Consider the following 12,167-nt stretch of genomic DNA (forward strand, 5'->3'; position numbering starts at 1 on the left):
TGTGTGTGTGTGTGTGTGTGTGTGTAGGGCTTAGGGACTGAAATTTGACGAACTAATAGACAATGTGCTAGTCTTCTTCCACTGTCCATGTGAGAGAGACACTGGAATCTTTTATTCCTGAATGAAGAGAGTAGAATTATCTCACTACAGAGTACTAAGTGCATCAACCTATGCCCTTGCAATTCACTGAGGTTTTGTTAATGTTTAGTCTCCTCCATTGAGTAAGCCTAATAAGTACCTGATCTTCACTGTGCCCAGACTGACATCATAACCTCTGTCCCTCTTGAAGCAGTCCAAATACAGTGCATGCCAATGCCATGGTGCTGACAGCCATTCATTCTGTCATTAAATAAAATACTGTACAGTTCCTTCCTTCCTTCTTTCTCTCCCCTTCCTGTTCTTTCCTTCCACTCAATTTCTTTCTCTTCTTCTTTCAGTGCAGGGGTCAAACCTTAGAGCTTCATGCTTGCTAAGTAGTAAGTTGTGAGCTTTTCCTTTACTGTTCAACTTGAAGCCATTCTGGATTCTTTTCTCTTCATGAAACTCCCATCCAATTTGACAGCACCTCCTGCTTCATCTATGCTCAATAAATAAAGTGACTGATACCAGCCTGTAGACTCTGGCAGAAGCACACCTTTGGCTACCACTGGTCCCTGTCACCTCCTGTTGCCTTCATGGTAAATTCTGATCCATTCTGTCCTCTTGTCTTGATTCATTCAGGATTATCTCAATAGAGCAGTTGTTTGAAAATCATACATCTGGGATGCCATTTCTCTGCTGAAAACAGTACATTGGCTTCTTTTTACAGCTCAGACTAAAAGCTAAAGTCTTAACAAGTCTACACTATGTCTATGCAACTGTCCCTAAGCAGTCTACTAACACTTTCATTTCCTTGAAATCTGTGCCCCATGTCCCATCCAGGCCAACTGGGGGTACCCTGGTTTGCTTCTAACTTGCCCTATTCCCTTACTCATTTATACTTTTTAAATCATTTGCAACCTTTCTATTTTAATAATCTCTGAGATATTTTTGTTCCCTCTGTGCTTCTTCCTGTGGTAGGATGTAAGCTGCACAGGGTAGCATCTTTGCTGATGTCTTCTGGACATAACCCAAACACCTGTCTCATAAAATGCTCATTTTTTTCTCCCTTGAAAGGATAAAAGAACAAAATATATTCCAAACTTTAAGCAAATCTCATTAATATCAAAGGTTATTTCATGAACTTGAACTTCTATAGAAAAGACCAATTATAATGAAACATGAACACTCAAAGATCAAACATAAGTGCACAAAGTAAAGGTAATCACAATATATTACATTTGGGTTTTTTTTCTTTTTTTTTCTTTTATTAGGTATTTTCTTTATTTACATGTCATATGATATCTCCTTTCCTAGTTTCCGCTTCAAAAAAAACCCCCACAAAACAAAAACAAAAAACAAAAACAACAATAAGAACAAACCCCTGTTCCCTCCCCTGTCCCCTTGCTCAACACCCCACCCTCTCCTGCTTACTGGCCCTGGCATTCTCCTACAATGGGGCATAGAACCCGCACGGGGCTAAGGGCCTCTCCTGCTATTGATGACTGATGTGGCCATCTTCTACTATACAGATGCTGCTGGAGCAATTAGTCCCACCATGTGTACTCTTTGGTTGGTACATTTGGGTTTCTTATGGCCCAGGATGCCAGCAGAGTAGCTACTGTATCCAGCCATGTGTCCTGTGCTGTGACAAATATACAATTAGGTATCACTTTCTAGCACTCAAACCAACATGAGTTCTATCTTTTCAGTATACTATGCAGTGGGAGAAATTTATGTTCAATGTCTTCATTTTTAAATAAATACTGTTTGGGAATGCCAACCTTAATATAACACATGTTGATCAAATCCATACACACTCCCTCTTGTCAATCTCCTCCTATAATTCTCCACCCACTTTCTCCCTTCCTTTCCTGCACACTATTTAAATATACCTAGTCTATCTAGTGCTACTCACACATGCATAGGTGTTTACACTTTTCTCTAATGAAATGCACTTTACCCTGGAGTAAAGCAAACTCTAAGAAAAGCACGCACCTGTCACAACCAAGTGGGTTGTGCCATTTGCTTTCCCAAACTGGTTTTCTGCTGTGCAGGTGTAGGTTCCAGCATCAGCCTTAGTCACATTCATAATTTTGAGTCCTCCATCATTTAAAAAAGAAATCCTAGAGCAAACAGAAATCAGAAATATGGATGTGCAATAGTCATTCCTCGCATATAATTGGTACATTTTTTTTTCAGAATACACTGTGTAAAGTAGTAATTTAGGGTATTATCCACCAGTCACTAGTTTCTGTGAATTGAAAAAAGTAAAAGAGATTTACACAAATGCACACACAGAGTTAAAACAAGAAAAGATACTCTACCAATTAGAATTTTACTTGATGTTTTTATTCATTCTTAGTTTAATGCATTACTATCTCACATCTAATTATAGAAATGTTTTAGTAAGAATTATGAAACACTATATATATGCATATATATGATACAATTTACCTTAACTTAAAGACAGTATATACAAAACAAGAACATGCTTATCTTTTATTATGGACTAGAATAATAACATTTAAAAATTTTAAAAACTAAAAATATATATGTGGTCATCTGTGAGGTACTGTAAAGAATTTCAGTCACTCCATGGGGGTTGTTCAGGGGCCTGTGCTCCAATTTGTACTCTTAAAGAAAGTCAAAAGAGTATCTTACATGTAATATGCTAGGATTGCTTTGTGAATAAGATGTTATCGTGGTGATTCATACAAAAATATTAATCTTTAGAGACATAGACAATAAAAGGCTAAATAAATGTGAGGACAGGGTTTCTGGGAAGCACTTTGAAAAAGAAAGAGAGGTTAGTATAAAAGGGAGGAATTGGGTTAGATAGCATTTATAAGAGAGAGGATTCGTTAGCACTGAGAAGGAAGAATGGGATACTTTATGTGTTTGATATCTGTGTGTTTATTTCACATGTCTATTTACAATTACAATTCCTTTTTCTGAATGCCTAAAACCATTACTAGGCCTTGCAGTTCACACATAAATGTTTCTTGTTCTTCATTCTTCATAACTTTAAGCATGTGTGTGGAATCTGTGCAAATGGAAAGTAAACATTTTCAAAAGTTTGTAGTGCAGTGTCAGCATGGCACCATATGCAAAACAGTCAATAAATGTCTATACCTTTGGACCTATCCAATAATGCATGTAGATGCAATGGCAAGGATATTAGATTAAAGAGGAAAACCTCAACCCAATCTCTATGTACTATTATATACACATATGTACATATATGTATATATGTACAAATTACACTACATGTCTAGTGTTATTATATACATATGTATATAATGTCACTCATTGGTATCTATTGGGGACTGATGCTAGGAGACTCCCAGTGCTATCCTGGTCTCATATAAGAGGGTGTGCAACCTATGTAACCATTATACTTAACTTATTCTTGGGCCACTTTTACTTAATACAATGTAACTAGCATAAGAATAAATATGTTCATTGCTTAGGGAACAAAGAGCAAATGAAGTTTGTACACATCCAGTACAGGCTTGGTCAGAGAAGCTTCTTATTGTGGTTAGTTAAAGTAAACAGACTCTTTACTGTCAAAAAATGCCGAGACTAAGCAACTGTGAATACTCAACTATAGATGGAACATCTATTATTAAACCCGTATCACCCTCGTCATACCCTAATCTCAGAGCACATGAAGGATGAAGAGAAATAAAGAATATTAGAGCTGTAGCAATTGAAGGAGTGCTGTGAAATGTCCTCTAGACATGATAAACTCATACTCATCACATAAACTCATAGCAGCTGAGTTAAAAATTCTAGTTAGAAGATGGAAGACCTTCTAGGTCCACAACCCATGGCTAAGCAATTACTGGCAGAGTAGAGGGAAAGTCTACTCTGTTCAGAGGTATGGACAGTGATAGATAGGTATGGACAGTGATAGGTATGGACAGTGATAGGTATGGACAGTGATAGGTATGGACAGTGATAGGTATGGACAGTGATAGGTATGGACAGTGATAGGTATGGACAGTGATAGGTATGGACAGTGATAGGTTCTCCAGGCCATAGTGGATGATATCTTAATCATGTGCATCAAGAAAACACTAATTGAATACAAATAAGTGAACAGGGCTAAAAAGTTTATTTAGTGGTTCAGAACACTTAGGACTCTCTCTAACAACACAGGCTTGAGCACCCATACAGTGGTGGCTCACAACAATTCATAATCTTAGTGCTCTTTAGGTACCCTCTTCTGAGAAAACCAGGCATTCACATGGTCTATATACACAATTCAGACATACACTCATATGTGTAACATGTAAGATAAATTAAAGATTAATGTATTATAAAAGGATCAAATGAAATTAAGAGGAATATATGATGGGGCCCTAGAGGGAGTTGGACAAGGGGAATGAGGAATGCATTTGATGAAGGTACATTACATACATGTGCATTGAATTTACACATAGTAAATTTAAGAAAACAGCTTTTGCAAAGTTTCTTTTTCAAAAAAATTATTGTTATTTTACATAATGTGCATGGGTGCTTTGCCTGAATGTATGTCTGTGCACATCGTAATGCCTGGATGCCTTGGAAGAAGGCATCAGAAGCTCTTGAACGGGAGTTAGAGATGGATGTGAAGTTACACAGAGGTTATATGAGTCAAACTTCTGTCTGCAGCCAAAGCAGCCAGTGCTCTTAACTGCTGAGCCGTCTCTCTCTAGCCACATCAGTTTCTTTTTTTAATATGCTGGTTTGGGAGTGATATGGATGCAAAGCTTGCTTACATGGGGTACCAATAGAGTCTCTTATACACATATAAATACTCATTTATACTCATACATGTGTCCATGCATACATATACATATATGTATGATATTGTTTATTATTTTGTTATATAAGTATCAAAAAGGTACAATAGAAGATAGAATAAAGAGAATTTAGAATTGACTTAGCTGTGGTTAAGAAAACGAAACAATGCTATTAGGACAGAGATCAACAGAAATGAAGAGGATGAAGAGGACAGGAAGGAGCAACTGAAGGATGGGAAACAAAAGTGATAATTTCCATAGACAAAAGACAGAAAAGGGAATTCAATCAAGGACCCCATGCCCAATTATTCTGATCACTAATCATTTCAGTAAAAAAAAAAAATGCGAGGGCATTGCTCCAACTGATTTTAATTATTGTTTTAAAAAAATGGTTTGCTATTTCTAACATGTAAAGAAAAGACATTGGTCAAGGGCATCCCAAGCTCACGTAGGCATTTAAATGGGATCAAGGGTACTATGAGGAGGAGCTAAAAGAGGCAAAAGATAACTGGAATCTACCACGTTGAATATTTGTCAGTCTTAAAACAGAGCAAAATATCTCTTATCAATTCAGTAAACACTAAGCTAAAGTTTAGAGATGAAGCGATAATTAGTTTTGGTTATTGTTTCATCCTATAAGTTTGTACATTTCTAATGTCAATGTACAGAATACCCAGACATTAAAACAAAACAAAACAAAACAAAAACAAAAACAAAAACAAAAAATCCAAACCAACCAAACAAAAACAAACAAAACAAAACATAAAACAAAAACCTTTGTGTTTGTCTAGCATGTGCTACAGTTCTTGTATGAATCTCAAAGCGATGAACAAAATAGGCATGAAGCTAAACAAATAAAGAAATCCTAAATCGTGTTTTGTGCAGTAAATTCAATTGAGCAAAGCAATTTGCATGGCCTTGGTGAAGTGGGGGAGGATTCCAGAGGCAAAGATTCGAGGTCTTAGTCACCACACAAGGATCTCCAAAACAAACACATTGACTCTCACAGAATGCAAGCTCTGCATGCATCATAAAAATTTAAGCTAATTGGGTATTTTCTTCCTAAATTGGTTCTTCTAGTAAGTTCTAAAAGGCCCACAGGGCATTTTGCACAACATAAAAATAAACAATATTCAGTAAATGGATGGAGTAATTGTTTCTCAACAGAAAACCTTCAATAACCCACGCTTCCCTACAGAGACTCAAAGTGAAAATTTTATACCACTTCACTACAAATGAAATTGCCTTCTAAGCTTTCTGGGAACAGGTTTTTCTGAGAATGGATAGGACAGAAAATGTAGATAACAACAAATAACTCCGTACTTAGCACAAAAATTTGAATGAAGATGGATGAGATTAACATTCTGAAAAGTGATATTCCATCCTGCTTTGAAAAATGTGCAACTAAAACCATGATGGCATTTTAACTTCTAGATTAGTTTTATAGCACACCTTTATGTGTGTTTTTTATTGCCCTTTGCTTTTGTAGTAAGAGGTCAGCTATTTCATTTTGCTTTGAACAGTTTATACTTAGTTTCGGATAAGGAGATGTGATTGCTCCACATTGCTCTAACGATCCATGATGTAATTCACGGATGGCACTGATAATGGGACTTACAAAAAGAAAACACAAAACCCCCTGTTTTCTCAAAATGTATACTGTTGTCTAGGTAACATTGAACTGCACTTTATGATGGCATTCGAACACCTATAATAGCACAGTATGCTTTCAAATAGAAAAAGTATGGAGCCTTTGGCACAGCAAGCAGAAATTCTGAAAATATTGTTTTCCCTGGCCTATGATTGGAATATCACAGTAATTTATTCAACTTGAGTTTTAACAAACACACTAAAGTGAACATTTTGTCAGGAAGTATATCTCAGTGGAGATGAGCTCACATGAGATCACATTGATTAAACTGCTACAGAGAAAATAACAAGGCTATTTTGGATAGCATTTCCTGAGCACACATTCCACAAGATGGAATGCTTACAATTAGCTGTAGGAGAAAAGTTTTCACAATGCATACATTACAGGATTAATAATGACAGTTAAGAAAAGCAAATATATATCGATGAAAAAATATAACAAAATATATGTCAGAGAAAAAGACAGCAGACAGTATATTGCCCCAACATACTCGGTAAAATAACTGCTCCCTCTTGGGCTCAAAGGTCTCCTACAGACTGTATTTAGAAAATTAGGATTACAGTTACTTTCCTTTAGCCATACCATTTGGGTCTTTCATGTTTAGAATCCAACAGTATTAGTTTAGTGATTCATTAGACAGAAAAAAAATCTCTCAGAAAAAGAGATACAGAATGGGGAAGACTCAAGAGTTATTCATCCTAACATTTAATGAACATGGACTGGAAAAAAAGTGCTTTGTTATATTGCATGATGTCCAGTCTAGGCAGTGGGTCTCTGAGATGATGATGATAACATAGCTTGGCTGAAATCAGTAGCTTATAAAAACACACTGGAATACTATCATGACCTTGTATTTATAAGGACATGGTCCACCATCTGGGACCATTTGCTCTACTTTTATTTAACTTTTCTAAGTACAGATTACTTTGAGATATATATTTGGAACTGAGTCAATTTTGTTGAGTCAACTGTTTTCTTCTAAAATGAACGGAAGCCCATAGAAACAAGAGGCTGAAAAGGTACTTCATTCAAACTAATACCACTGTACTTACTTGGGCAAAAAACATTTTGTGTCCTTTTACAATGGGATATCTACAAAGATTATAAGTAATACCCAGATATATTGAGAAAAGAACACAGATTTGACCAAATGATATATGAAATTGTTGGATGGCTTATGCATTAATAGAAAACCTCAAAGAAGGTGATTAAGACTCAAAGACTCTCCATATTAGATGCTATTTTTCTGTACTTCAGAGATGAGTCTGATCAATGAAAATAAAAATCAATCTGTGAGCCTCATTATTCTATATACATAAAGATGATGTAAAACTGCTTAGGAGAGCAAGGATGTGTTATAAATACTTCATCTGAAATTACGTAGACTTACATGTTAGCACATGTGGAGAGCCACAGGGCAGCTCTGTAGGCCTATCAGATGGGAAGATATAGGGACTCGGTACCCTGGCACATCAAAGGTAAATAGGAAGTAATCGAAATAATTGAACTCTGCAGGGAGGGTCTTTCATCAACACTGAGGAGAGAGGCACCTTCTCTGGGAAGGGCTTGGAGAACTTTTCCCCTATAATTGTGTCTCTACCCTGAAATATTAGTCACACTCAATAATAACACCGAAGCATAAAACGCTCCTTGTAAACACAAGGGGAATTCCATCAAGTTAATGGCTTCTACGTTGTCAAATCATTTGACTTGGTCCAAATGGGGACTTACGTTTTGGACCCAGCATTGATCTGCTTTTGGGGGAATTCACTTTCTCATTTTATGCAGTCTTGATAGGACTATGAATTACAGTGATCTGCTCTGATGTAGCTGAAGGGTAGATAAAGGAAAATAAGTTATATTTTCCAAATTATATTAAGTACCAGTTGCTTTGGTGTTATCTTAAAATACACAATCAGATTAGGTTAGAAATGGATCAAAAGGCTTTACCTTCCTAACAACTTTTCATGTGCCATCCATCCTGTTGAAGTGTGGACAATATTCTGAGAAAAAAAATATTTAAAACTCTGCATATTAGAGTTTTCCTTATAGCATTGAGATTTGTGGAATAAAAATACAAATATAAAGTAATTAATTCATCCTAGCACTGGTTGAGACAAGAAAGGAAAATGCTAACAGCCAAAATATAAGGTACCAACCAGTGTTATAAGACATAGCTGAATAGAACATAGAAAGAAAGTTAGTAACTCTGTAATATCCGTATACAAATTCTTAGCTAAAGTTAAGATATAGCTTAAGTCTATATCCTCAAGCATACAACTTACAAAGAATTGGTATTTAGTATGTACAATTTCAAGAAGCATATGTTGCCTCAACAAATGCCAAGAGTTTGAACATAATTTTAATATCTAGGAGGCACAGCTTAATCAAACATCAAGCGTGCTCTAATGATTATATATCCTTCTATTGAATTCTCTCCAGATAGAAGCATTTTGCCCCACTATGCAAACTTCAAGGTCATCATCATTTATAGATATCTATCAATATTTAAGTGGTACATTTACAATTTTACTCTGTGTTTCTAATATTCTTAAAGCAGAAAGGTCTTCTAGCACTTAAGGTGTTTTCAGTTCCCTCTACATAGAACAGATATATGGGTACACATAACAGTTTCCATACAACTAGGGATAATTCAAGTCTTCTAAGACTATGGGCATCAAGTTATTGGTCAACCAATCAAGAATTGGTAGACCAATTCTACCACTCACGTATGTACTCAATAAATATGTTTTGTAAGTCTTTATGTCATATGCTTCAGTGATAGACTTTTGAGAAGTATCTTACTGACTCTTTTCTTTATGATAACATACATATCACAATTGCCACCTTGAAATTTTCCTTGCAGAAAAGCAAATTGTTAATATTGTTTCACTCAAGTACATGATGATTGGATTAGCCATATACTCGTTCAAGGAAACTCTTTGATCTGTTTTCTAGGAATAATGTGAATAACCACAATCTCAGTGTTCAGGAGTGGCCACTGGTCATCTACTCTGTCTTTATAAGAAAGCAACACAAGTATTTGCTTCTCTTTAATTTTCAGTTTGGGACCTCTACATACACCTGAAGCCCTGACTCTGAGTTTACATTCGAAATTTGGAGATTATAAAATATATATTAGTAAAACTATTCATGGAAAGTTAGTTAAATGAGGTATCGTGTGTGAGGTCCATTTATTGCACCAAAAGTTTGAATCAGTTTTTATATTTGATAATTGCTTCTGTTTAGTGAGTAGAAAAAGAAGCTTTGAAGTGGATTTTATTTTTAAACATGTCAAGTGCTGGCACAATAGGATACCATGTTGTCTCCACAAGCATCACCTCGCTTTGGATAAATGCATATGTATTTCTTGGCTAAGCAAGAGTTGTATATCACCTTATAATGTTGCTATATCTCATGTGGGTTCAACTATTTGGAACCATTAAAAAGCCGACCCCTCCCAACCCCAGAGAGATTTGTGGCCATCAGTCACCTAAGGGCAATGCCCCAAGCTCTTCTACATGTAGATGAGACATCCCTAACATCTCAGACCAAGACAATAGGAAAAGGACATGACCACAGTCACGTAGGCTCAAAAACAGAGTTCTCCATGATAATGAGATACCTAGAGGTCTTGAGGGTGCCAATAAGCTTCCTTTTGCAGACATTCCTCCTTGAAAATGGTATTTAATCTCAGACCCACCCTGAGAAGTAAGTATGGCTCAGCATTCATTTTCTGCCAAAATAATAATAAACTGTTTGGAATCATAGACTGCTTCTTTTCTTTTTTTTTTTTTTTTTTTTTTTTTTTTTTTTTTTTTTTTTGGCTTTTTCGAGACAGGGTTTTTCTGGATAGCCCTGGCTGTCCTGGAACTCACTCTGTAGACCAGGCTGGCCTCTAACTCAGAAATCCACCTGCCTCTGCTTCCCAAGTGCTGGGATTAAAGGCGTGCGCCACCACTGCCCGGCTGACTGCTTCTTTTCATGGAGGTAATGCCATGAGGAGCTGTGGAGAAGACCTTCACTTACAGAGCTGCAGCCTAGTCTCCTACAGAAAGCCTCTCTGAATTCCCAGGCCCAACCTCCACCAAGCCTGCTTCTGCCAAGTCAAAGACAATCCCCATGGGACCAGCTGGAGCTCCCCTTCCCTAGCCACGGGCCCCCAACTTTGTTCTCAGCTCTTCCAAGATTCCTAGTGGTGCCTGGATGTCTGGATGTTTAAGAGCCTGAGAACCTCAAGGCCCGGCCTCATCTCTGACCCTGGAAACCCTGAGCTACCTCTGGCTTCCCACATCTCAGACTTCACTTTCCCACCCCAGAGCAGTGTCTCGGTGGTGCTTCCCTACAGCCCAACACCCTCCACAGCAATGCATGTGATAAGGGCAGTCAAATTCCCCACATTTGCCGCCCCAAGCAGCCCTGCCCAGTGTCGGAAACGACGTGGCCCACAATCCTACAAGTATTATGGCTGTTAATTTGCCACAAATATCCTTTGTCCATTTGTCAGCACAGCGTTCGGTGTCAAAATTCTGTACCTACAATAAGGAATAAAAGCATGGGCCTTGGGTCTCTAAATGAACTGCAGACATTCATCTCTGGGTACTTAAAACCCAAACTAAAATCAAACCAAAAAGACTTCAACAGTAGACCATGCTCTGCCATAAGCAATGATGATTCTCTGGTAAGGATTTGGAAGGTCCAAATAAAACATATTCTAGGCTAGTGGAAATATGATACAATTTTATGTCTTCAAATAGTCACCTATGTGTACACTCTGTGTGTACTGTGTATGTGAGTGTGGGTATTTGTGCGCCATGATGTATTATACATAATGGTCAGAAGGCAAAGTGGATATGCAGCCTTTCCTACCTTATTTGAGACCTGGGCTCTCTTCCTGTTCACATCTGTACACATGAGTCTGGCCAGCCTGTGCGCTTGGAGACATTCCTTTGTTTCGATGTCCTGCCTCCCTATATAGGCCCAGAGATTACAAAATCCTGTTCTATTGAATCTGACTTTTTGTTGTTTTGATTTTGTTTAGTCTTTCATACAATATATCCTGATCACAATTTCTCTTCCCTGCACTTCTCCCAGTCCCTGCTCCAGTCCCCTACCCTGACCCCAAGAACTTTTCCCTCCCCCAGATTCATATCTCCTCTTTTACCCTTCTGAAAAGAGCAGGTCTCCCAAGGATATGATCAAGATACACTAAGGGTAGCCATAAACCCTTACAACCCAGTAGGAGGGAAAAAAAAGGTCATAAGAGCAGGCCTTAAGCCAGAGACACCCCCTGTCTCACTGTTAGGAGTCCCAGAAGAACACCGAGTTACACAACTCTAATTTATATGCAGAGGACCTAGTGGAGAACTACACAGTCTCTGTGATTGTTGCTTTACTCTGTGAGTACCGATGAGTGCTGTGTAACTACAGGACTGTAGTTACAGAGTTTTGGGGCCATGTTCATCCTCACCCCCTCTGTCTTCTACAATTGTTCCACTCCCATTCCCTTCTGCTGCAGAACTCTAGAGCTGCAAACAAAGGATCATTTGGAGACCTCCAATTAGTCTCTTGACTCTTTTATTTTATTTTAGATATTTTCTTTATTTACATGCGAATTTCTCCATTCCCAGTTTCCTCTCCAAAAAACA

General features: G+C 37.5%; 1 protein-coding gene across 3 annotated transcripts in view; it reads right to left on the reverse strand.

The window, feature by feature from the left end:
* The window catches only part of Cntn3 (contactin 3), a 369,189-nt gene that overhangs the window by 66,464 nt on the left and 290,558 nt on the right, over positions 1-12,167 (reverse strand). For all 3 annotated transcript variants that reach the window (XM_031382768.1, XM_031382769.1, XM_031382770.1), the window contains one exon: positions 2,077-2,204. In XM_031382768.1, coding sequence (XP_031238628.1) covers positions 2,077-2,204 — 128 coding nt within the window. The remainder of the gene's footprint in view (positions 1-2,076; positions 2,205-12,167) is intronic.

Source organism: Mastomys coucha, unplaced genomic scaffold (genome assembly GCF_008632895.1).
Source record: "Mastomys coucha isolate ucsf_1 unplaced genomic scaffold, UCSF_Mcou_1 pScaffold20, whole genome shotgun sequence".
NCBI classification, from domain to species: domain Eukaryota; kingdom Metazoa; phylum Chordata; class Mammalia; order Rodentia; family Muridae; genus Mastomys; species Mastomys coucha.